Source organism: Electrona antarctica (assembly GCF_951216825.1).
Source record: "Electrona antarctica genome assembly, chromosome: 9".
NCBI lineage: Eukaryota > Metazoa > Chordata > Actinopteri > Myctophiformes > Myctophidae > Electrona > Electrona antarctica.
The window spans coordinates 38,495,489-38,523,173 of NC_136790.1; the positions used below are offsets into that span (position 1 = coordinate 38,495,489).

The 27,685-nt window shown below is 45.1% G+C and overlaps 1 protein-coding gene across 1 annotated transcript; it reads left to right on the forward strand.

Annotated features, from left to right (window-relative positions):
• Window positions 1–4,776: 4,776 nt before the first annotated feature.
• Window positions 4,777–25,851, forward strand: LOC306929609 (cullin-associated NEDD8-dissociated protein 1-like). Its single transcript, XM_079510204.1, has 24 exons — window positions 4,777–4,959; window positions 5,512–5,655; window positions 5,926–6,080; window positions 11,265–11,388; window positions 12,622–12,679; window positions 13,189–13,387; window positions 13,918–14,023; window positions 14,240–14,382; window positions 14,553–14,866; window positions 15,176–15,317; window positions 15,516–15,634; window positions 16,007–16,162; window positions 16,511–16,732; window positions 17,406–17,612; window positions 18,077–18,264; window positions 18,597–18,762; window positions 19,042–19,182; window positions 20,092–20,231; window positions 20,444–20,619; window positions 21,287–21,382; window positions 22,706–22,875; window positions 23,179–23,343; window positions 23,772–23,879; window positions 25,410–25,851. Exons 1-24 carry the CDS (start codon window positions 4,892–4,894, stop codon window positions 25,641–25,643), a joined length of 3,741 nt encoding a protein of 1,246 aa, XP_079366330.1. The 5' UTR covers window positions 4,777–4,891; the 3' UTR covers window positions 25,644–25,851.
• Window positions 25,852–27,685: the final 1,834 nt, after the last annotated feature.

A 27,685-nucleotide genomic window follows, 5' to 3' on the forward strand; every position in this document is an offset into this window, starting at 1 on the left:
CTGAGATACATAGGGGAGGTAACATTGATAACCTTTTATTAAGAAGAGAAAGTTACTACATTCATACTCTTCAAACCATGATGCCGAGGGCCTTAAACCAGGAAGATGAAATTAGACACTTTCTGTAGAAACCTTTTTTGGTTTGTTGGAGTGAAGCTCTGCTTCTCCACAATTGTTTTGTTTTTTTGTAAAAAAATATGGTTTATATGTGGTACCCTTCTAAGCTTCTCTTCAAAGGTGGCCAACCTTCAAAGGTTGAATTAATCCAACCTGGTGCATATGTGCCATTTATAACATTTGGTGTGTACAGTATATATATTTTTTGGTTTCTTTCTGTAGTTTCTTTGTTGTTCTCTTGATTGTGCTTTATATTTTCTCCATAGTATACTATTTTACATCAGTATTTTTCCGTTCTTCTGTTTTGTTGCCAGAGTTGCCTGATTTGGCAATACAACAAAAAGAAAAACATTGTAAATGTAAAAGTCCACAGACCTAGTAGACAGGATTTGTGAGATCTTGATTTGATGTATTGGTGAAATGAGTATCCATATGTTATATGGTATATATCCGTATGTTTTTAAAATGTTTTTTAAAATGTTTTTAATTGGTGTGCACTAAAATTTCCGAACAGATTACATTAAAATGTCTGGGTCCCCACCTACTCACTCAGGGTTGACGTGTCACACCTGCAGTGACAGGAGGGGCACCAAAATGTGGTGTTTTGATTGGATAATGGGGGCACTCCCTTATTATAAAAGTACAAACTTTTGTGTATGTTCACATGACCTGATGAAGATCAAATATATCGAAACGTCAGAATTCTCAATAAAGAATGTCTTTCTTGTACCTGTGGTGTGCGGGCTCCATCCATTATCTGCTTGAGAAAAAGAAGACCATGTAATTGTGACAGGGTCAGTTGCTCATATGCTGAGTTGTCAGTACCCAGATTTGAACCCATGACCTCGTGGTCCAAAGGCAAGAGCTATACTGACTCCACTATCCAGACACGATCAGTTGTAAACAGCAAAATAATTTAGTGTTTTTGATGACAATTATGTGTGTCCTGGTTTTGGGGATGTCTTTATCCATTACAGTGTTTGATTTGATTTGATTTGATTTGATAAATGTTTTCACGTACAAACTTCTCTTCAACTGGGATTTCAGGTAGGCCTAATGGTCCATAGATTGTGTGTAGAACATTTCATGCAAATTGCTCAAAAATCCAGGCAGAAAATCAGGTATAAGCATTTTTCAAACTGCTCAAAATGGCGGAATATCTGAGGGCGGAGCTTATTGGTCAAAGTGACAGATGTGTTACCCGTGAGTCAAGAGGAACATGTGGAAACAAGTGCCATGACTTTTAGCCAAGCGAGGCATGAGTTATGCTTATGCCTGTTCAAAGGTTTCATTTAAAAAAAAAATGCTATAGCGCCCCCCTTTGACCAATTGGAGTAAGACTGGTTTCAGTGCTTTTTGGCCATACTATAAAGTTCCATACGCATATGACGCTGTATGTATTAGGGGCAGAAGAAGAATATTCATAAAACAGCCATTTTCATTGGCTCATAAAAATGTCATTTTTCACTTTAAAAAAAGAATACTTAAATTAATTACTTTTTGTCCGTATGTGTCCAAAGTTCACGTGTAGAAGTTTTCATGCATTTTGATCAAAGATCCTGAGAGGAGATAGATTTTAACTGTTTTTCAGATAATTCAAAATGGCGGGTGATGTGGCAATTAATGTGGCCTTGTTTGTTTGGTTTTGTTTGTTTTTAGAAAACTGAACATGTATTGTATAATGGACGGTGCATTTATATAGCCTTTTCCAAAGCACTTTACAATGTGCATTATATTCATCCATTCACATGATGGGCTGCAAACTAGCCAACACTCAGGACCCCTGAATCACTGCCCTGAGTGCCCTCCTCCTAGCATCAGGGTCTTGAGCTCTGCAGTGTTGGTAGCAGTGTAGCACTGTCACTTAAGTAGTGGTGGGCCTCTTTTCCTTCCTGGCTGCTGTGCCCTGGGTTGGCTGCCACAGTCAGTTTGCTTGCCACCAATACCGGGTGCCTAACACAGTGCTCAGCCAGCCTCATCATTCTTCTCCCTCGGACCTTGTCCTTGACCTGTGGCACGTGGTAGGTCCCCATAGAATAGAGGCCCATTCATTGCTGAGTAAACCATGCAAGGCATCAACCTGCTCATCAGGAACAGTTAGCGGTTCAGTGTTCAGGATCAAACCGCGGGAACCTTCGGTTTCCCAAGCCCGTAGACATTATTGTAATCCATTTTATATTGAGAATCCCAACATGTAAAATAAATTAACTTAGGATGTCCCTGCACCAAGATGGAGACCTTGCATTGTTCTAAAGTTCTACAGATCTACAAACTTTGGTGTTGAGGGGAAAATGGAGGGGGCTATAAGTAGGCCTACAGACGCTTTGGTGACACCGGTTAACAAAGCATAAAGTGTAGGTGTTCTGAAATTAGCAACATTTTAACCTTTTTGTGCATGGTGGAGTTTAAAGCACCGTGTTTGCAGCCTACTGTGATGAAAAAGAAGGGTTGTCCACACACTGTGTATGAGCTCCCAGGAAACTTTATTAAGCAACGTTTCTTTTTTTTGTTCAGCACCTGTAGAATTTCCTGAGATGTGCGTGCTTTTTTTTGGATCCTATCTCTGCAGCCTACTGTGAGTCATAACATTTGATGCAAACTGTTGAAACAGTTTGCATCAAATTATTTATTATCTCTGCTATCATCCACAGCGCTGCTATTTTTGACCACAACCACATCCTCGTGCCAAGAAATGTAGTCAACGTCAACATTTTCATATCTGTAGTTTGTATTTTCAGGTAGGCCTACCAGTAATCACTATGGCTGTATGGCAGACCATTGCTATAGTAGCTGTGTCTGCCAGTTTACTGCTGTTACCTGTGGTCACTGCATGTAACACACGTCTGCAGATGTAAGTTTCCATCTGTGCACGCACGCACGCACGCACGCACGCACGCACGCACGCACGCACACAGTAGAGTACACATACTCACAGCTAGCACTATTTCGTAGTAGTGTTTAGTCTTCTGTGTTACCAGTTTGAATTCTTGTTTAAGTTTTGTCAGCCTTTGATTCCTTTGTTGGTTGTTAAATCAAATTGAACCTTGCCTGCCTGCTCATCATGCATTTGTGTCCTATTCCACAACTTGTTTATTTGCATAGAAATTATTCACATTCCTTCACCTAATAAAATAATAATAATGAAAAACAGGAGTCTTGGTTTAAATGGGAAATTGTAATATTTGTTCAGAATAGTTGAAATGTGTGTATCACAACAATTTGTTATTGCTTAAATGAAGTGCCTTATTAAACAAAAACAAACAAAAAACATTCAAAAGCCTGAAGCTTAGGCCTGTAGTTCAAAATTGGTGACTTTAATTATTAGATTAGATAATTAATCTTCTGCATTTATTAAATATAAAAAACAGACACAGAGACCAACCACTTCAGGCTGAACACACCTGCACAGGTTCTTACTGAAAGATGTGATAATCAGCCTTTACCTACAATGGAGACCTGTACATATTTGGTGGTTACTACCCCAATAACCAGACCTTCAATGATCGGTGGAAATTCAGACTAGAGACCTTCTCCTGGAAGAAGGGGAAAGGACCATGTTCAATGCGTAACATGTGCTGTTGCATTGTTGCACATACTGTACAAAGTATGTGGAAGTAGTTAGATGCCAAAAGAATTGACTTTAGAGAACTATTGTGTGCTCGTGCTATATATATTACTCCTACATATTTTGTCGCACATCGGTACACATTATCTCTGTAGTCAAGATGATTTGTGTCTGGGTGCTGCTATTTCTGCCACGTCATATGTATCTGAGCAAATCGGCTTAGTGTCTATTTTTGTCCTACACAAAGATGAAATTCCCATTGACAATGAATGGAGAAATGAATAGTGTCTGAGCAAATAGGCATAGAGTCTATTTTACACCATGATGATGTACGATGATGAGAGCGCCCCTCACTTCACACGTGTGTGATTTTGTTTTATAGCCTACAGTGTACAGTATGTGGCACATACAGTAAAAGCTGCTAAAATATTATTTATGCGCCAAAATCTATAGATTTCACCCACTATTAAGGCAGCCAGCAGTTCCACACACCGATCCTAGATCCTTGATCCTAGGCTTAAAATAATTTATATAAATATTTGTGTAAATCTCTATGGGAAGAATTTATGGCCCATCCCCTCCCCATATTTCTGATTTGACCCTTTTGCTATACACGCAGGTCCACAGGAGCCGCTTCCGGTGTCACGCGTCAACATGTCCGTCCGGGTGGAGCATGATATTCGAGGTTCCGCCTTTAAGCATAAACATGATTAATGATCAACAACAACATTTATAAACGTAATGGGTCCACTCACAGAGTGAGTTTCCTTCTTTAGGTAATGTCATAGATGAGTAACATGACTACATGTCGAATGAACGAACATTTTGTCTATCCAGCCTTGGTCAGTGGAAAAAACAACAACATTGACATATGGATTAATATACCAAAATGATATACTTTCAGCAATGCAATGTGTGTGTACATTGCTATATCAACTAATTTGGCTGGGTGGTGCACCCCCTGGAATCCCCTAGGACCTGTGGGAGTCCCCGGACCCCACTTTGACAACCACTGACATGGGCTGTTCTCCATGTCTATTTTTATGTTGTCCAACAAGTGTCAAGTTCCCAGCTACTCTACTTTGTCAGTGAACTGCTGTCCCCTCTGCAGCCTCGCCATGTTGTCTGACTGAAATACATGCTTTATTATATTTTGATTTAAATATTAAATAATTGCTTATTAGCTGTGACAGTTGTAAAACTACCAAGATGTCTAATGTATCTTTCTACATCTCCAACCTGTTGGAGAAAATGACATCAACAGACAAAGATTTTAGGTAAGCATGATACAGCAACTTGTTAGCATGACAAAGTGAGGTGACACTTTTTGACAATCATAATAGTGATTCATAACCTACATTTAAAGCTACATAGTGTATGCTACTCTGTAGCATACACTATGTATAGAAGGGGGGACACAGAGAATATGTCAATATCTTGTTCTTCACTGGTTATGTGTGTGTGTGTGTGTGTGTGTGTGTGTGTGTGTGTGTGTGTGTGTGTGTGTGTGTGTGTGTGTGTCTTTTTTTCATACTAGTAGGACGTTCATGGAGACAGTATGACATACTGAGACATGTCTTGTGTGTGTGTGCGTGACTGAGACATGTCTTGTGTGTGTGTGCGTGCGTGTGTGCGTGCGTGTGTGCGTGCGTGCGTGCGTGCGTGCGTGTGTGCGTGCGCGTGTGTACGGCAGGTTCATGGAGACAGGGAGACATGCGTCACACGGTGACATAGACAGTTCATTGTGTGTGTGTGTGTATGGCAGGTTCATAGACACAGAGAGACATGCGTGACAGAGACATTTCTTTGTGTGTGTGTGTGTACGGCAGATTCATGGCGACCAACGACCTGATGCTGGAGTTGCAGAAGGACAGTATGAAGCTTGATGAGGACAGTGAGAGGAAGGTGGTCTCCATGCTGCTCACACTGCTGGAGGACAAGAACGGGGAAGTGCAAAACCTGGCCGTCAAATGGTAGGGTACACTGCGTAAAATATCTCTCTGATTATTTTAATCCATTAAGACCTGAAGAGGCCCATTCTAAAAATGTACTCTAAATCCTAACAGTTTTCTGGAAGAACTCATGTTGCTACTGTACGTATATCAGTGGTGCTCAAGTGGTGCGACCCTATTTAACGAACTCATTGGCTATTTAGCAAATGCAGATCTTGAGAAACCTCTCAGATATTAATACTAAAAAGAAAACTTCAATATATCAATTGGGTGCATGCCTTTGCTTTGTAGCCTGGCGCCTCTGGTGAGCAAGGTGAGGGAGTACCAGGTGGAAACCATGGTGGATACTCTGTGCTCCAACATGCTGTCTGATAAGGAGCAGCTCAGAGACATCTCCAGCATGGGACTGAAGACCGTCATCGCCCAGCTCCCACCCGCTTCATCTGGTTCGTTTTTCCTCCGCCTTCTACTTCTTCTTCTTGCTATTATTTGTCTTTAATTTGATACAGTTGTGCCTCTGGTTTCCTTCGCACTCAAGCCTCTCACACAATGTAACTACTGGCATGTGTGAAACTATAACATTTGGACATTTAACTTCTGTTTGTCATTTTACTTTACACTGCATGGCCCTAAGGGATATCCGGCCATGGACCCATTTGATGTTACCTCAAAACCTTGCTTAGTGAAGGAAACTAAGTTTGATTGATGTATCCGATGCTTCCAACAGTAATGAGACACTGCAGGCAGCCATACTTCCTAAAAATGCTCTCTACATCTTCTTCATTCTTCATTGTCTCCACCAGGCCGAAGGCATGGGGAGAGAGTATGTTTTGCACTCCGTCCGTGTGTGTGTGTGTGTGTGCGTGCGTGCGTCCGTCCGTCCTTCCTTCCTTCCGTCCGTCTGTTACCAGCTAATCTCCGGCACCGTTGGCCCGATCCATGCCAAACTTTGCACACACACTCCCTGGATGCCAACGACGAACCTCTGTCCCAAATATTCCTCAACGGCCTGTTATAGCGCCACCATGAGGCCAATTTAGGCAAAACACATTTCTGTAGATTACTCGTACACATTTTATCCATACATCACACAATTCGGTATACACTATCTCCATAGTCATGTGATCAACACAGATCTGCACCATTTCCCATCTTCCTTCCTGATTGGCTAAGATTCGCTTCCAAAGCTCACATGATTGGTCCGTTTCGAACAAAATGCCACAAATCACAAACACAGTGTGCAATTCACTAGTCGGAATAAACACACCATTGGGAAGTTTAAGGGATTTATTGACAGTGAGGAAATGGAGGAAGGATGAATGAATGCAGATGTGTAGGTTCCGGGGGGGTCGCCGACCCTGGAGTCTTTGGGGAGGAGGTCGTATGGCACTAGTCGTGTGGCGTTCGTAGTAAGGCGTTCGTCTTACGGTGCGCATGGACGATATCCCCCAGCAGGAACCTGAGAAGGAGAGGAGAGAGTTTTGTTTTTAATCGTTTGATCCACTTTTGGCAAGGTGAATGTAGTGGTTCTAGTGCCGGAAAAGCTCCTTTGGGGGGAGCGGGGAGAGAAGCTGCTGTGGAGGTGAAGGGGTGGGGGTGGGTTGCGAGAAGCCTGTGGGAAGGCGGCTAGTGTGCGACGCAACGAGGCGGGCGAAAACATGGAGGATTCTGGGTGGTACTGGGCAGGTATAAATGGGGACAGGTAGATTGACGTGGAGGGCGGAGAGTGGCATGAAGGCAGGGCCAATGTGCGTTTCTCCGCCTCCTGAACATCTGTTGTTCCAACTCCATTTCACTAGTCGGAATAAACACACCATTGGGAAGTTTAAGGGATTTATTGACAGTGAGGAAATGGAGGGATGGAGGAAGGATGAATGAATGCAGATGTGTAGGTTCCGGGGGGGTCGCCGACCCTGGAGTCTTTGGGGAGGAGGTCGTATGGCACTAGTCGTGTGGCGTTCGTAGTAAGGCGTTCGTCTTACGGTGCGCATGGACGATATCCCCAAAAGGAGAAACAGGGAGCGACTACTAATTAAGGGAAAGGCCGTTCTAAGGCTGGGGATGATGGCAGATCTGGTGCGGACGTTGTTTATCCCCAAAAGGGACGAGCAAGGTCTAGAACAGGGGATGGGATTAAGGGAGGAAGGCGGATCGAGCGTGGGGGAAGGGTCTGGCTGAATCTCCTGGGGCAGGCACTCTCGGGGCTGCCCTGGTCCGGCCGTGGAGAGAGAGGGGGGGGACGGGGGAGGGGGGGCGGAGGGGAGTTGGGCGGGGCGGCCGCCGGACTAGCTGTGAAGACAGAGAAGGAGAGGAAACGCTGGGGAGTGCCAGCGTAGAGGGGACACTGGGGAGAGCCAGCGTAGGGTAGGAGGGGGCAGGGTGAAGGCGGGCAGAGCCTGGGGGAAGGCGGGCAGAGCCTGGGGGAAGGCGGGCAGAGCCTGAGGGAAGGCGGGCAGAGCCTGGGGGAAGGCGGGCAGAGCCTGGGGGAAGGCGGGCAGAGCCTGGGGGGGATGGAGGGACGTAAGAGGAGGACAGGAGAGAACAGAGGGGGGGTTGGGCGGAGCCACGCGATGCCGCCGCTGGGTGTCTTCTTCTTCTGTCGTAAGCCCTTGGCTTCGACGTTCAGCTCCGTTCGCGGCGAGCCCGTCCGGCGGGTGTGATGCGCTGGCGCTGGGTGTCTCCTTCTCTTCTTCTGTCGTAAGCCCTTGGCTTGGCAACCCGTCCGGCGGGTGTGGTCCACTGGGTGTGGCAGCGGGGTTTGGCAGGGTGGCTGGCCCGAGGAGGAAGGGAAAAGGAAGAGAAGGCGGAGCCTGAGGAGCGCCGGTGGTCAGGTTGTCCACGATTGCGCTAAAGGTTGGAGGGACGGAGGAAATTTGAGTGGGATGTAGGGAGAGGTGGGCGGGGCCAAGGGCCTGGGAGAAGGCGGGCAGAGCCTTGGGGAAAGGCGGGCAGAGCCTGGGGCACGTAGCATGTACGTGCATGCGCCCAAGCTGAGTACATGCTGAGTACATGCTACGTGGGGAGGGGGACGGGAGGGAACGGAGGGGGGGTGGGCGGGGCCAATTGCCTGGGGGAAGGCGGGTAGAGCCTGGGGGAAGGCGGGCAGAGCCTGGGGGAAGGCGGGCAGAGCCTTGGGGAAAGGCGGGCAGAGCCTGGGGCACGTAGCATGTACATGCATGCACCCAAGCTGAGTACATGCTGAGTACATGCTACGTGGGGAGGGGGACGGGAGAGAACGGACGGGGGGCGGGCGGGGCAAAAGCATGGGGGGTACATGCTGAGTACGAGCATGTACATGCATGTACTCAAGCTGAGTACATGCTGAGTACATGCTGAGCACATGCTACGTGGGGAGGAGGACAGGAGAGAACAGAGGGGGGGGGGGGTTGGGCGGAGCCACACGATGCCGTCGCCGGGTGTCTTCTTCTTCTGTCGTAAGCCCTTGGCCTCGACCTTCAGCTCCGTTCGCGGCGAGCCCGTCCGGCGGGTGTGGTCCGCTGGCGCTGGGTGTCTCCTTCTCTTCTTCTGTCGTAAGCCCTTGGCTTGGCAAGCCCGACCGGCGGGTGTGGTCCACTGGGTGTGGCAGCGGGGTTTGGCAGGGTGGCTGGCCCGAGGAGGAAGGGAAAGGAAGAGAAGGCGGAGCCTGAGGAGCGCCGGAGGAAGTTTGAGTGGGATGTAGGGATGGGGGAGGTGGGCGGGGCCAACGCATGGGCAGTACATGCGGAGTACGTGCGTGTACATGCCGAGTACATGCTGAGTACATGCTGAGTACGTGGTGAGGGGGACGGGGGAGAACGGAGGAGAGGTGGGCGGGGCCAACGCAGGGGAGTACGTGCTGAGTACGAGCTGGGTACATGCTGAGTACGAGCTGAGTACGAGCTGAGTACATGCTGAGTACGAGCTGAGTACGAGCTGAGTACATGCTGAGTACGAGCTGAGTACGAGCTGAGAGAAGGAGGGGGGACGGGGGGAGCATGGCTATCTGACGGACAAAAAGGCTGAAAGAAAGGCTGAGGCCTGAATGAAAGACTGCAAAGAAGCCTGGCTACAGGGAAAGCACTGTGAAGTGCAGTCCGTTAACATTAATGAAATGCTGCGTGTAAGCATGGCCGCAGGGAAATGCACTATGAAGTGCAATCCGTTAGCTGGCTTTCAGCGACCCCGTGTGGTTTCAGCAAGAACTGCTCCTAGTTGCAGCTGTCACGGAGTGATGACGTGACAGGCTGCGTCAGGTTGTGAAACTTCGGGCATGAATGGAAACCCTGAGCTACGCTGTGGCTTAATGAAGGACAGTTGAATGAAAAACTTAGCTTTGTGAATTGTTGCGGTGGTGTGGCGGATGGATCATTCTGCTTGGCTCGAACAGCGTGACTCTGGACATGTGGGAGACGTCATCTGATCGGCGAGGGTCCCGTGTCGTGGCGGTGTGCCGGTTTTGAAAGTTGGGGCGGGAGGCGTCTGTCTGTGTGTCCGCAGCAAACGTGTTGGTGAGCCTGGGTGGCGTTGGAAGTACAGAACCGGGAACGGGAGCGCTGGCGAACGGGGGGCGAAGTTGGAAGCCGTGGATGGAGGATGTTGTTGTTGCTGGAGGGTGGAGGACGGGGACGCCGTGGCTATATGGCGGCGGGAGTTATGACGAACGAAGGAGGTAGAATGCTGGTTCCGTGGACGACGGTAAGTAAAGAAATGGTATTAATCGAAATTGCGAGAAGCCTGTGGGAAGGCGGCTAGTGTGCGACGCAGCGAGGCGGGCGAAAACATGGAGGATTCTGGGTGGTACTGGGCAGGTATAAATGGGGACAGGTAGATTGACGTGGAGGGCGGAGAGTGGCATGAAGGCAGGGCCAATGTGCGTTTCTCCGCCTCCTGAACATCTGTTGTTCCAACTCCATTTTCCGTGAAATTATACACGCACATTTCCACTAGGCTGAGGACGACATGACACAATTTATTTTCCAAACCAGCCTCATGGTGGCGCTATAACAGGGCAATTCCTGTTTTTACCTATAACTGCATCGTTCTGTGTACAACTTTGTATGCGCACTCCCTAGAGGCATGGAAAAACATTTTCCCTGCATCCCTCCACAGCTGCCGGTTATAGCGCCACCATGAGGCCGATTTCTGCAAAACACATTGTTTATATTAGTCGCACAGATTTCATCCAAATCTCATGCAAACCGGTATACATGATCTCTGTAGTCATGTGATCAAGACGAGTCTTTTTGATTTCTCAGATTCTACACTGATTGGCTAAGATTGCCTTCCAAAGTCTTCAGGAGTGGCCCGTTTTGTACAAAATGCTGCACATGTCCTGCTCATCCAGAATTCTATGATGCTATGAGTGATCTGACTCTGCATTTCCTCAACACAATGAAGAAAATTGTTGCAAAAAACAAACAAACATGTTTATATCACTCCTAAACATTTTGCCAAACATCACATACACTCCTATCCTCCTGGTGGAGACCTGTGCCCAGAAGGGTACTTTTTCTAGTTTACACATATTATGATTTTGTTAGTTAGTTACCGCATGCGAGAGTGAGGTCTAGCCAACACCAACTCGTAAAAAATGCTCTCTACATAGGATGCTTTGTTCCAAATGTTCCTTATGTGCGTGCTTGGGTTGCCAGGTGTGACCCTGACAGTCAACGTGTGTAAGAAGATCACCTGCCAGCTGATTGGTGCGATGGGGAAACAGGAAGACGTGTCAGTACAGCTTGAGGCTCTGGACATCCTGTCAGACATGTTGGGGAGGTAACTATTACATTTAGCTTTATTTATTGTCTCTGCCAAGGCCGTGTGTCTGCGAGCAGATAATCTCCAGCAACGTTGGACCGATAAAGCTTAGCATGAACAGGCCAAGGAAGAACCTCTGATTTTCAAATCAGCCTCATAGTGGTGCTGAATAGTTACCATAAACATATAAAGATAGACGCCTCTTCCGGCTCTGGGGCGTGTGTTCTCGAGAGGGGGCAAAGCTTTCCCGAGATTCCTTGCAATGCATAGCGGAAGCATGAGCGTGCGTCAAAGAGCGCAAGTTCGGGTCTGATAAGTTGCGGTGTGATTGGCCAGTAGTCACTTGAGTGGCGGAGTGACGTAGCGTGCCTTCCACACTTCCGGCGCACTTCCGCCCCCAGTGTAAATTGTTCCGCCCTCCCGTCGACACACATGGCTCCAACGAACTGCAGCGGCCAATGAGGCATCTATTTTTTATATCTATGGGTCATACAATCAGGGGTTTGAGCCTTTTAGCCGACTCACGTATGTCACCCACTTGTGCTTGTGGAGGCGGACTGAGGCCAGTCCCATAAGCAGCACAGAAGTGCCATTAATGACGGTAAAGCACAACCCTCGAGTGTAATATTGCGATTATATTTCGTTTCCCTGAAAAAACATGACAACTCAATTTCATTATAACTAAGATATTCGCTAAAAATAAATCCTACTGTATTAATGACAGACGTAGCCACTATGACCAAAAATGTTGAAATACGGCTATGGCTACATCCAGAGCCGGACTTACCGTTGGGCTAGGGTGGGCTGAAGCCCGGGGGCCCCCGACTAGGCCCCCGACTTTACAATTATAAAATTGTAAAGTGAAATCCAATTCAAGTGAAATGTGTGTATTGTTATTGTATTTAGTTGTATTATGGTTAAACCATTGAGAGCTTCTGCCTGCCTGCCTCTCTTTTTAGGGGTCTGGGTATACCCCAAAATGAAAACAAAATAGCCCAAAAAAAAATCGCAGAACGCAGAACGCGCGCCTCTGCCGCGCGCCCCAAGGGGGGCCCTCATATTTTCTCCAGCCCGGGGGCCCTCAGGAAGGTAAATCCGGCTCTGGCTACATCAACCAATCAGATTGCTTCCTTGAAACAACCTGTTGTATAATGTGTCTTTTACCCCCAGCTGCAGTATTATTATTTAGTTACCTCGTAAACTGACCTTTTCAGTATGATGTTCAAAGAGGTCTTTTGACTTTTATTCCAGGTTGAGTGGTTCCCTTGTCAGCTTCCATGGCTCTCTTCTGTCCAGCTTATTGGCTCAGGTAAGTGTCTGAGTGTGAATGTGTAACGTAAAAGTTGGATATACTGTAAGTAATTAAAAACTAGAAATATGTTCCCTGTGGAAAGCAAACCTTTGCCAAGGAGGCAGCCTGTCCAGAAAGTGTTGTGGTGCATTTCATCATGGTTTAGAGTAGGCTACGTGTAAGTGTTGTATTTATTCATTTTGTAATATGAAAAGTGTAGACTAGCTGCTAGTACGTCGGACCAACGTATCAGGGGGTTGAACGGCAGATCAGTGGCACCGGGCCAAATCATGACAAGACACCCTTCTGATAACAGACAGACAAACAAACAAACATGTGATGTTAAATGAAAGCAATTCTTTTCAATACAGCATATTGTGTGCAGGCCTCTGTGTTTGTTTAACTTTATAGTGTAAGGACTCAAGCATCATCTTCAGTTTAATATTTCATTAATTCAGTGCTTATTTATTTATTTGTTTGTTTGTTTGTTTATTTGAATTAATGCATGTCTGTCTGCGTTCCCTCAGTTAACCAGCTCCAGAATGGCGGTGCGGAAGCGTTCCATCTTGGCTCTGGGTCACCTGGTACCTTGCTGTAGCCCAGCCCTCTTCTCCCAGCTTACCGAACATCTATTGGTTGAGCTGGCCAAGGGCCCGCCCACATCTTTGACGCGGACATACATTCAGTGTCTGGCAACTGTCAGTCGACAGGGAGGCCATCGCGTTGGTGAGATCTGTGGCTTTTTGGGGGGTTTGGGTTGCAAAAAGATTGGTCCAACTATATCTCCAACTTTATTATATATAGACCTACTATAATGGAAATTGCAATTTCAAAGTTTTAAAGAATTATTTGCCATACACTGCTTTGCATGACTTAATTAGAGAACTTGAGCCTTGTCTGGTGACCCATACCAATTAATACAACTTTTTATGATTTGTGGACTTGTCATAGGCCTACCTACAGTATATACATTATACATAGTCCCATTCCAAAAACAACCGTTGCACCCAAAATGGTAACTTTGTATCCCAAATTATTTCTGTAACCTATCTCCTCACAAACTATGCAACTGTGTGTTTGATTTTTAGTTTGGTGCGTGCGTGTACGGTGTGTGTGTGAGTGTGAGTGTATGTGTGTGTGTGTGTGTGTGTGTGTGTGTGTGTGTGTGTGTGTGTGTGTGTGTGTGTGTGTGTGTGTGTGTGTGTGCATGCATGCGCGCGTGCATGCGTGTGTGCGTGTGTGTCACTGTGTCACAGGTGAGCACCTTGAGAAGTTGATTCCCATGGTGGTGAAATTCACTAGTGTGGAAGATGATGAGCTTAGAGAATACTGCTTCCAAGCTTTTGAAGCCTTCATACGCAGGTATATGCACACACACACACACACACACACACACACACACACACACACACACACACACACACACACACACACACACACACACACATAAAAGAACACGCATTAGCACGCAGCCACGCACGCATGCACACATACGCAAACTCAAGGCTTGGACTCCACATACATGGGTGACATCACCACTGGCTCTCTGTCCAATTTCTTTTCACTGCTGATTGACAGGTGTCCTAAGGAGATGTCACCCCACATCCCCAAGGTTATCGAGCTGTGTCTGAAGTTCATGACCTTTGACCCCAACTATAACTGTGATGATGAGGATGATGAGGAAGAAGATAGCATGGACATAGAGGATGGGCTTGACCAAGGTCTGTCTGTCTGTCTGTCTGTCTGTCTGTCTGTCTGTCTGTCTGTCTGTCTGTCTGTCTGTCTGTCTGTCTGTCTGTCTGTCTGTCTGCCTGCCTGCCTGCCTGCCTGCCTGCCTGCCTGCCTGCCCATGTTCTAAACCAGTCTAATAATGTACATTAATCCAAAACAGACTCGGATGACGAGTACAGCGACGATGACGACATGAGCTGGAAGGTGCGTCGCTCCGCTGTCAAGTGCCTGGAGGCGTTGATAGCCACGCGCCGCGACCTCCTCCTCTCCTTCTTCTCCTCTGTGGGCCCAGCCCTGCTCGCTCGCTTCAAAGAGCGTGAGGAAAACGTGCGTGCGGACATATTTGCCACCTTCATCACCCTCCTGAGACAGACCCGGGCGGGTACTGGTCAGCAGAAGGTCATCACACTGGCTGCCTCAGACCATGGGGCGAGCAAGGAGGAAGAGCCAGCAGTCACCATGTTGAAGAAACAGGCATGCATTCATTCCTGTCCGAGATTGTTTCCTGTGTTTGTGATGCTGCAGGGAGTTACAATGGAAACAAGCCCCTGGGGCTACTACCTGTAGCCTACTGTTAATGAGCATGTTAATAAAGTATTCAATCAATCAATCAATGTAGTACAAATATTCCTAATGTTGAAAGTCGCTCAACCCACGTCGTTAACTTAGGTTGAAAATCTGTTGTTTTTGGTGAGCGACACAATGTAATAGAGTATAAATTAGGCTTTACACTTGTTATCTAGTGGAGAACTTCAAGTATTGTCTTTGTGCGTGTCTTTCCAGGTGCCAGTCATAGTGAAGGCCCTCCACAGACAGTTGAAGGAGAAGAACATTAAATCCAGACAAGGCTGTTTCTGTCTGCTCACTGAACTCACACACACCGTGCCAGGATCACTGGAGCAGCATATACCTGCACTCATACCTGGTACAAACCTGCATGCACTCACGCATGTGTAAGCACGTGCACACATATGATACACTCTAATAAAAGGGTTCAGAAAAGTGAGGACGCCTATTGTGATTGGCCGGAATGTGATGATGTTTGATGATAAGGGAGCCCCTCACTTCACACGAGTATGATGTTTTTCGTTTATCCTTCCTTCCTTCCTTCCTCCCCTCCCAGGCATAGTGTTCTCTCTGACAGACAAGTGCACCTCCTCCACCATGAGAATAGATGCTCTGTCCTTCCTTCATGTCCTTCTCCTGTCTCATCCTCCTGGAGCCTTTCATCCACACATGCAGGTTGCATAGCTTGCTCCATTTGTCTACAGCTCTATGACAAACAAACAATATCCAGTAGTGAATAGAATCATGTATAAAATAGTAGTGTAGAAAAGTTATTCTGAAAGTGGGCCCAGCATAAAAATCTGCGTTTTTGAAATCTTTTAACAGTATAAATCTTGTATTGGGGGTCCCATGCACAAAATATTTTCAGATGGGGATCTGCAGCCAAATAAATATTAATTTGGGGGTACTGAAAAGGTTTGAGACCTGCTGATGTACTGTAGACGATTAGAAGTGATCAGGACGAGGTGTTTACAATCATGACCCTTTCTAAAATGGAATTGCTTGACATCAGTTTCTCCACTCATCGTCAACCGTTGTCTCGCATAGGTGCTGATGCCCCCAGTAGTGAGCTGTGTGGACGACACCTTCTATAAGATCACCTCTGAGGCCCTGCTCGTCTCTCAGCAGCTGGTCAGAGTGATGAGACCACTGGACAATGGATCCACAGCGGGGGGATTTGACCCCAAACCCTTTGTTAAAGAGGTGGACTGGATTCTCTTCTCTTCTCTTCTCTTCTCTTCTCTTCTCTTCTCTTCTCTTCTCTTCTCTTCTCTTCTCTTCTCTTCTCTTCTCTTCTCTAATTTTCTTCTCTTCTCTATTTCTCTTTTCTATCACTTCTCTCCTTCAACTCTTTCTTCTCTTGAATCATGAAGAAAATGCTTCAAGTTCAATCATCATGAGAATTAGACTGACAGGGCAGGATGACTGCATGTGCATCACATTAGAGAGACGTTTACATCTCTACACTACCGGCACTCCATTCTGGTACGATGTAGGCCTACTGTATATTATTTGATTTCCTACTTTTCCTCATGCTGTTCCATTCCTCAGCTCTTCTCAGCCACTCTGAAGAGGCTGAAGGCCACGGACATTGACCAGGAAGTCAAAGAGAGGGCCATTTCCTGCATGGGTCACATGGTGTGTCACCTAGGTGACCATTTGGGGGGGGAGCTGAAGGATGTGCTGGCCATCCTCCTGGAGAGGTTGAAGAACGAGATCACCAGGCTGACAGCCGTCAGGACCATCACGCTTATCTCCATGTCCTCTTTAAAGGTACAAGTCCCAGTCCTATATCTTGTGCCACCCCTTATGCCTAAACATATTTGCCATTTTTTACTATTTTAAAACATTTTAAAATGCTTTAAAATAGTACAAAATGGCAAATAAGTTTAGGGACAAGGGTTAAGGGGTGGAGCAAGATAGAGCCCCCAATGCAATCTCCACGTTCTCTTTTAAGGTACAAGTCCCAACGTAGACCAGTGGTCCTATGAAACAGTGGTTCTCACAAAGTGGGGTCCATGCACCGACTCTCATGGGTCCTTGAGGGGGTTCCATGGGGGTCAGATAAAAAAAGTCTGCACACTGTGACTTTGCAAAAGCTCCCAATAAATGCTTTATTATAATTACCGTTTCTACAGGTTCCAGGGGGTTCCCCAGTAAAACGTGTTGTTAATATACTGTAGAATCGAAATCAGTTAAACTATTTCAAACCATATCTACAAGCTTTCAACGCGTCACGATGCAACACGTTGTGAGCTTGCAGATCTGCTTGTTTCCTGTACTGTACTGTACTGTACCAGCGGTATTGCAGCTGTTCTAACTCCAAACAGACAGATGGTGCCAAAATACACTGCAACTTTCTTTCTTTCTTTCTTTCTTTCTTTCTTTCTTTCTTTCTTTCTTTCTGTCTTTCTGTCTTTCTGTCTTTCTTTCTTGTCTCTCCCAGATCGACTTGTCCTCCATCCTTCCCGAGACTCTGTCAGTGTTGGGTTCCTTCCTGAGGAAGAACCAGCGTGTGTTGAAGCTTGCCACGCTGACCTGCCTGACGACGCTGGTCTGCCACCACGCCTCCTCCTTCCAGCCCGCCACCCTGGAGCCAGCGCTGGTCGAGCTGCCCGCCCTGGTGGACGAGAGCGACATGCATGTCTCCCAGGTATTGACCTGGCTCCAAAACTATTCCCATTGCAGACTGACTCCCAATCTTCCGCCGTAGCCTGAAAACTCACCTCTTCAGACTCCAATAGCCTGCAACACTTGCCGTAGCACTTGCCCTAGCCTCGACGACTTTGCAGGCAATGTCTCCCCATCAAACAAATTATTCACTACAAAATCCTGCTCACCACCTACAAAGCACTCAACAACCTGGCTCCTGCTCTCCGATCTTCTCGAACCCTATGTCCCCTCCCGTTCCCCCAGGTCCAGTGAAGCCAACCTCCTGAAGGACCACAAGTCCAAGTAGTAACAGATAGGCTTTCTCTGTTTAATCTAGCACTGATCTCTAACTTGTTTTTATTCTTAATAAAGTTGGTTCCTTACTTTTCTTTATGTAAAGCGCTATATAAATCTGAGCTATTATTATTATTAGAATTTACTTGTGGTTTGTATTGTGTTTTCCAGGTGTCCATCACTCTGCTGACCACTATGGCCAGTGCCTGTCCATCCTGCCTGGTTAAGATGGGCTCTTCTGTGCTGCCTGGGGTCTTTAGCCTGGTCCACTCTCCTCTGCTCCAGGGAGGAGCGCTGGCCGCCATAATGGACTTCCTACAAGCACTGGTGCAGTCCAAAACCAGCAACCTGGGATACAAGTATTATTTCTCTCTTTTTTTTTGTAACCCATTTTTCACCCGGTGCCAGTTGCCTAAGCTGTAATTCTGGGCGCTACTTTCCCAGGAACAACCAGTTCCGGGGGGAGGCAGTATTAACTTTATTTTTTTTCTATCTTTCTTTATTCATTCTTTCTTTCTTTTCAGTGTAGTTATCGTTTTTCTTTTCCTTTTCTAGTTTTATTTGGTTCAGTTAAAGAATTTTTAGTTTTGTCGTTAGTTTTAGTTAACTATAATAACCTTGGTGTGTGTGGGGTGGGGGGGGGCATACAGTAAGTAATGTTTACCTCTCTTCTCCTCTCCTCTCCTTCCAGACAGTTGTTGAAGTCCCTTACGGAGCCCTTCCACAGTGGTCCGTCACACCCAGACACTGCTGCCCTACACAGACAGTCCTACCACTCTGTGGCTCGCTGTGTGGCTGCCCTGTCCGCCGTGTGTCCCAAAGAAACACCAGGCATGGTGGCATCATTTATACAGGAGGTGGGTTTGAGGTGTGTGTGTGTGTGTGTGTGTGTGTGTGTGTGTGTGTGTGTGTGTGTGTGTGTGTGTGTGTGTGTGTGTGTGTGTGTGTGTGTGTGTGTGTGTGTGTGTGTGTGTGTGTGTGTGCGTGCGTGCGTGCGTGCGTGCGTGCGTGCGTGCGTGCATTCAAATACACACAAAACAGGAAGAGAGACAGATGTGTTTTTGTACCTTGCCTCCTAATGTCCACATGTATTGCATTGCATTGCATTGCATTGTATTGTCCTTTGGTCTGTTCAGGTGAAAAGCTCCAGTTCTTCAGAACCAGTGCGTGTGCTGGCTCTGTTGTGTCTGGGGGAGGTGGGGAGGGGAGGCAGCCTGGGAGGCAGTAAGGAGGTACAGGCAGTCATCCTGGAGGCATTCTCCTCGCCTAGTGAAGAGGTAGGACTTCACATCCAGTAGATTATAGCTGAATACACACAGTACTCATGTTTATTAAACAGGGATTTGGTTTCAAATGTGTCTCTTTTATGCATCGTTGCTGTCGGGCAGCCCCTACTGGGCCTACTTCATCATACTTGTAGTGTCACACAGAAGCAACAAAAGTAGCAGATCCATAAGCTCTTGGGCCCGATACCACCCCTGCCTACTCGTACTCTGTACTCTGACCCCGATGACCCGAGTACCAAAACATTCGATTGACACTAGGCTGAACGAATTTGCAATGGGAGCAAGTCTGACCCAGTGTTTACAACACTGCAGCAAATCGACAAAAACAGCCGATCTACAAGCATTACAAGCATACAATTGACAAGTGTCAATATTCAGCAGGCGACACTATCATATGATTTCTTTTGCCTCAAGCACAATGAAAGAAAGTCAGCTATACAAAGTAAACATTTTTCCTTGAAAACGATGAAAGGTATAGACAATACTAGAATGTGTCTGAATAGAACAAAACATTTAATTGCTAATAAGCAGAATAAAGAGAACATTTTGGAGTTAGACATTTTTCGGAAAATTTACATTAAAATTTGTTTTGTGTGTAATTCAATGAATTATCTATTTTTTTATATCATATTGTCATTGACATACCATGGCATTATTTGACATGGGGCGTGATAGAAGGAGATTGGTCAGCTGCCGCATAAGACCTAATGCTTATACAGCAACTGAGAAATCAACACAATCTAAAATGTTATGGCAATTTACAATTCAGGCATTCCAACAGTGGAGTAAGTGGTCAAGTAAATAGAGTGCTGGAACAGACACCGCAAGCAACCGCTCTGCTTATGCCTTAGTATTTCTGACCATCTCTGTCCATGTGCTAATGTATGTGTTGTACTGTAGGTGAAGACGGCAGCGTCATGTGCATTAGGCAGCATGGCGGTAGGCAGTCTCCCTGACTACCTGCCATTCCTGCTCAAAGAGATCTCTGCTCAGCCTCGACGACAGTACCTGCTACTGCACTCTCTCAAAGAAGTTATCAGGTGTGTGTGTGTAGTGTATATTTCTCTTAACAGCTCTCTTTCACTGTAATCAACTGTCATCTTTAATTTGACTCTAACACATTGACTTTCATTACATCATCGCATGTTAATTCTTCTGTTCTCTCATGTCTTCTCTATTCCTCTCTCTCTCTCTCTCTCTCTCTCTCTCTCTCTCTCTCTCTCTCTCTCTCTCTCTCTCTCTCTCCTTCCAGTGCCTGTCCAGCCTCTAGTCTCTCACCCCATGTGGAGTCTGTCTGGACGCTGTTATTCCAGAACTGCCAGTGTCCAGAGGAGGGGACCAGGAACCTGGTGGCAGAATGTCTGGGCAAACTCACCTTAGTCAACCCTGACCAACTGCTGCCCAGACTGAAACAGCAACTCACTGCTGGTAGGGCTGTGTGTGTGTGTGTGTGTGTGTGTGTGTGTGTGTGTGTGTGTGTGTGTGTGTGTGTGTGTGTGTGTGTGTGTGTGTGTGTGTGTGTGTGTGTGTGTGTGTGTGTGTGTGTGTGTGTGTGTGTGTGTGTGTGTGTGTGTGTGTGTGTGTGTGCGTGCGTGTGCGCGTGTGTGCGTGCGAATCACGCAAATCACCTAATCGCAATTATTTTAGATAATCGTAATAACTTTTTGCATAAGCGTCACACAATTATCATGTTTCCATATGAAAAATGTTTGTATATTTTCAAACATTTTGGAAAATAGGGTAATAGCAGATCTACAAGCTCAAAATGTTTTGAGCTTGTAGAGCTGCTATTTCCACTACATGTATTTAAATTAAACGTTTTTTCTCATATCTGCCCTGTGCACATAATGACAAACAAATCGTTAATCGCAATTATTTGAGCGACAATTAATCGGCAAGTAAACTTTCCGAAGCGTAACAGCTCTATGTGTACGTGCTGCGTGGGTGTGTGCGTGCGTGCTCTTCTTTAAAGCACTATAATTTGCTTCAAAAGCTTTACCAGGCTGCCCTTGCCTACATGTGTATACTGTACACCTATTCCTAACAGCAAATGACAAATGTTTAAACCACCATCAACTCTCTCAACTCTTTGCAGCCTCTCCATTGGCCCGTAGCACTGTGGTGACTGCTGTCAAATTCACCATTATAGACCAGCCTGCACCCATAGACGCACTGCTCAAAGGATGTATAGGTAACTTACAGTACACAGTACTCAGACTGCACAATGTATGGAAAACATGCAATATGTGATAACGTTATTGGCCCGGTTTCCCAAAGGACACATGGTGTAAGACAGGGGTGCCCACACATTTATGACGTGAGATCTACTTTCAAAATGACCAGCTCAACACGATCTAGCATGCCAAAGTTTGTGCTATTGCCATTGAGAATGCATTGGGCGTTTAAGTTAAATACGGGAAACTGCCTGTCATCATTTCTCCCCCCTCCCTATTCCAAAGCCCCCCCAGGTACATTTAAACTATTTTCAGCAATGGGACACTTATTTTTTCAATACTAGTCCTACATACTTACACCTAGAAACCCCATTCAAACCTATTTAGGTTCATCTTACGGTGGACATGTTTGCCTGAAAAGAAATCTTTGAAATGTTTCATAGTTTTAGAAATATAGTGCTTTCAAATTTGAGAAATTCACAATGGGGCTCAATGGCAGATATTGGCACGTCAAAAAAGCACTTTCACCTAGAAACTCCATTCACACTTTTTATAATTCAGCTTACTGTGGAGACACATGCTGGAACTTTTTACTTTGAAATGATTTGTAGTTTCTGAGTTATTTTACTTAAACACCCAATGCATTCTCAATGGCAATAGCACAAACTTTGGCATGCTACTAGTCCTACATACTTACACTATAGAAACCCCATTCAAACCTATTTAGGTTCATCTTACGGTGGACATGAAGAAGCCTGTGAACATAGACATTCCGTGCATATGTGCCACACAAGGCCTCAGGTCTACCATTCTGAAATTTAATTTACTAATATTTGGACTACTGGACAGCTGACAGGCTCTCTTTACTCTTAAAAAAAATAAATATATATAAATATATATATATATTTTTTTAAGAGTAAAGAGAGCCTACTGTCAGCTGTCCAGCAGTCCAAATATTATTAAATTAAATTTCAGAATCAGGTCTCAGGCCTGAGGCCTGAGACCTACCATTGCGTGGCACATCTATGCACGGAATGTCTATGTTCACAGGCTTCTGTGTGCGGCCTAGAGGGCATCTGAGCATGTACTACACCATACCTCTTACACCATATATCCTTTGGGAAACCGGGCCATTGAATATTGCGATAACAATATGACTCATTACTCGATAAGTAAACAAGACTGAAGTATACAGTTTGAACATCTTTTTGCCTTTGGCTTCCTGCTAACATAGATAGCGACATGTTGATATTGATATTTAATGTCCTTCAAGTCTTAATGGGCTAAATACACAATTCTCTCACTACACAAATAGTAAGGATTTCCTCTCTGCATGACAGGAGATTTTCTGAAGACGCTGAAGGATGATGACATCAACGTGCGCCGTGTTGCCTTGGTGATGTTCAACTCGGCAGCCCATAATAAGCCCTCCCTGATCCGCGGTCTCCTAGCGACAGTGCTGCCTCACCTCTACAAGGAGACCCAGGTCAGGAAGGACCTCATCAGAGAGGTAAGGTTGGAAGAATTACGCAAAGGCTTCATGTCTGAATCCTACCTTTCCATGTCTTTTTCCCTTCCCTTCGTTTATATCCTACCAGGACACTGTAAAAAAAATATATTTAAAAAATATATCAAAGGAATGTGCGTGTCTGTGGGTTTACAGTTATGCATCCGTGTGTGTGTGTGTGTGTGTGTGTGTGTGTGTGTGTGTGTGTGTGTGTGTGTGTGTGTGTGTGTGTGTGTGTGTGTGTGTGTGTGTGTGTATGTGTGTGTGTGTGCGGCGCGCGTGCATCCGTGTGCATGTGTGTTACAGGTGGAGATGGGTCCATTTAAGCACACAGTGGATGATGGTCTGGATGTGCGTAAAGCAGCATTTGAGTGCATGTACACTCTGCTGGACAACTGTCTGGATGGGCTGGACATCCTGCTGTTCCTGGACCACGTGGAGGAGGGCCTTAAAGACCACTATGACATCAGAGTGAGTCAAACATCCCTCACTAAAATCTGCTGTGCAAATTATATTCATAGGAAATATCGTCTCTGTCGGGTGGAAACCTCAGATGTCCAAAACTGTTACTTTTCAGGATTCAAATTAAAAAATTGAAAATGTAGCAGATCTACAAGCTAGCAGATCTACAGCTATCTAGATCTAGCACACTTGTAGATCTGCTACTTTGACACTTTTCCTTGATGATCAAGTAATTTATGAAAAAACACAAAAATATGGAGAGATTTCTGCCTGACAGCAACGATATAAAGCTTTACACATTAAGGTGGTAAGCATTTTATGTTAACTAGCACAGTGCTTTCTTAATAATAAAATATCCTCAGTATATCGATACGATAAGAGGGGAGCATTACGATATATGGTATTATTTTTTGTCCCACTCCTCATTCTGTGTGTAGATGCTGACCTTCCTGATGTTAGCTAGACTGGTGTCTCTGTGTCCTGGTGCTGTTCTACAGAGACTGGACCGGCTGGTGGAGCCGCTCAGAGCTACCTGTACCGCCAAGGTATTTATTCATTAACGCACGCACGCACGCACGCACGCACGCACGCACGCACGCACGCACGCACGCACGCACGCACGCACACACACACACACACACACTGTACTTGTGGGAACATCAACGTTAAGAAGGTCGGTTTTATGAATGCCATTTATAGGGACCAAGCCCGAAGGGACGAAGGCTCCTATAGTTTTTCTACAGTTCTTTCTTCTTCCGCCACTTTTTGCAGTTCTGGTAGTTCGATGCTGTTGCTTTCCACGAAATTCGGCATTCATATGCTAGAGGGTCATAGGAAACGGTCAAGAACTGAAGCTCACAGTTATTCGTCAAAGGACCTCTGACCTTTAGATCTCCCATTTACATGATTTTATGAATTATATGATCCATTCTATCCACTCCTGACAAGGACTCCTTGACCTTTAAGTCAAACTAATGACATTAATTAAGTTTTTGTATAGACAAAGGAGAAAATACAATTGGAAACGTAGATGACACAGACAACATACAGTAAACAGTATGCCTCTTATTTAGTCTAGAAAGCCTTTATTTTCAGTTATTTTGTGTTGTGGAGAAACAACCCTTCAAGGGCAGAAGCGCCTAATTTGGACAAGAGTGTGATGTCTTGGGATGACGTCACACCTCTCTATATCTTGCTCTCAAATATCAAAGACAAACTATAAATTCACCTGCTGGTCCTTCTTCCCTAGAGAAGAATCCATTTTGGGTTTATCTATGCATTTTGCAGTTATAGGCTCCACAGCAGTGTTTCCACAGTTTCAGTCAATCATGTCAACGGTGCTACACAAGTACATTTTGTTCATGGTTCATTCCATCAAGGTCATGAACAATTTAGTTCTTACGCTGGAAAGCAATGTGTCGCAAACAGTCTAACTGCTAATGCATGGTTGATTTGTTTCTTTATAGCTTTTATGGCCCCTTCGCTGCTTGCAGCTATAATTATTTTCCATTTTTAACCGTAGTCAGCTTTAGGGCTAGGGTCAATCTCCAAGCTCACAATGTGTGTAGTCCAAACCGTAGTCCAAACCCTAAACCTAACTTCAAAATGTGTAATCCTAACGCCAACCCCTCTTTTCTTAATTGTATATAAGCCATGAACTGTAAAAATATTTTTAACCATAAAAACAGCTACGCAATAAACTATCGGGGGGAAAAAACAATTCTGTCCTGTATAGGAATATAACTCATATGTAATCCCTATATAACATTATACAAAAGTATACACATTACAATAATAACTCATATACACACACTTAAAATCTAAACACAACACTAGTCTACACATTACATCACACAGCATCAGTGGCAGCCAACCCTACTCACACAGCTCACATAGGATACCACATTGAATGCAACACACACACACACACACACACACACACACACACACACACACACACACACACACACACACACACACACTCACACACACACACACACACACACACACACACACACACACACACACACACACTCCAAGCGCTTCTAAATCCCGCTCCCCCCTCTCTCTCCCAGGTGAAAGCGGGTTCGGTGAAGCAGGAGTTTGAGAAGCAGGAGGAGTTGAGGCGCTCAGCCATGCGCGCTGTCGCCGCCCTGCTGGCCGTGCCTGAGGTGGAGCGGAGCCCCAGCATGGCCGACTTCGCCAACCAGATCCACAGCAACCCAGACATGGCCTCCATCTACAACAGCCTCCAGGGAGGAGGTGGAGGAGAGGTGGTTGGCCTGGCAGAGAGCATGGACACTAGCTAGATGTTGTATTATTATTTTATTGTTATTACTATTTAATAAATGCAGAATATTAATTATTAAATAATAAATTCACCCATTTTGAACTAAGCCTCAGAGGCTCTTGAATGTTTTTTGTTTGTTTAATAAGGCACTTCATTTAAGCAATAACAAATTGTTGTGATACACACATTTCAACTATATTCTGACCAAATATTACAATTTCCCATTAAAACCAAGACTCCTGTTTTTCATTATTATTATTATATTTTAATAGGTGAAGGAATGTGAATAATTTCTAGGCAAATAAACATGTTTTCAGGGTAGGAGTTTCCCAAATGCAGGACGAGCAGGCAGGCAATAAGGTTCAACTCCAAAGATTTAACAACCAAGGCTAATACTACTGGAATCTGGAGAGATTTAACAACCAAGGCTAAACACTACTGGAATCTGGAGAGATTTAACAACCAAGGCTAAACACTAGTGGAATCTGGAGAGATTTAACAACCAAGGCTAAACACTAGTGGAATCTGGAGAGATTTAACAACCAAGGCTAAACACTACTGGAATCTGGAGAGATTTAACAACCAAGGCTAAACACTACTGGAATCTGGAGAGATTTAACAACCAAGGCTAAACACTACTGGAATCTGGAGAGATTTAACAACCAAGGCTAAACACTACTGGAATCTGGAGAGATTTAACAACCAAGGCTAAACACTACTGGAATCTGGAGAGATTTAACAACCAAGGCTAAACACTACTGGAATCTGGAGAGATTTAACAACCAAGGCTAAACACTACTGGAATCTGGAGAGATTTAACAACCAAGGCTAAACACTACTGGAATCTGGAGAGATTTAACAACCAAGGCTAAACACTACTGGAATCTGGAGAGCACAATCTCTTAAAGTGTTTTAGATAAACGTTAAAATGTTCATGAATTTTATATATACTGTATATATATATATATATATATAGATAGATAGATAGATAGATAGATAGATAGATAGATAGATAGATAGATAGATATACACTGTGTGTGTGTGTGTGTGTGTGTGTGTGTGTGTGTGTGTGTGTGTGTGTGTGTGTGTGTGTGTGTGTGTGTGTGTGTGTGTGTGTGTGTATATATATATATATATATATATATATATATATATATATATATATCACACTCACACACTATCTCACACACTTGATCAAAGATCCCGGGAGGACATAGATGATCGGATCAGGTGATCTGAAATTGGGGCCGATCACATTATTTTCAAATGATCGGAATCGGATTGGGAGCCAAAAAACGTGATCGGGACATCCCTACTCCCTAGTATCAATATTATATCCATATCATGATATTAGACTGGAAAGTGTCTGTGATTTGGGATATGATATGGCATAAACGTGTTCTATATCGGGATCGGGAAAATCGGTATCAGCAGATTCTCAAAATCAAATGATCGGAATCGGATCGGGAGCAAAAAAAACGTGATCGGGACATCCCTATAGTCAAAAGTCAAAATACAAAAGTAGTTGAGAGGAGACGCATACGTTTTATTGCAGACGGTCAAATGGTTCATGAGCTATGCCCAATTGATTGCTATATAGCACCACCCTTTGGCCAATGGTCGTGGGTGTCCTCACCATTTGGTATATGCCAGTCAATTTAAGTTAAAAAAGGGCCTGACCCAAAAGAAATTGCAAAGGTAATCTTTCAAAGTTTGAATGATCCGCTTAGGGTCATCCAAATAACATATTAAAAATAGAGTTATATACATTGTGGGCCATGGCAAATTCAGGGGTTGAAAGTTGGAGTAGGCTACCATTAAAAACCTATAAGGCAAAGAAATTGTAATGTGTCAAACTAGGGGTTATTCATGATTCTGAATCCATTCCAAGCATTAGTTTTGCACAAAAAACACTCATTGGGCTAAATTAGGCCATAGCCAAATGTGATGACCTCATCACAGAACTGCTATTTTTGGCGGAAGAAGGAGAAAAAAAACAGACAGAAACAATAAGGGACCAATTAAGAGTCCCTTAGGGCTTGGTCCCTTAAAAAGTAAACT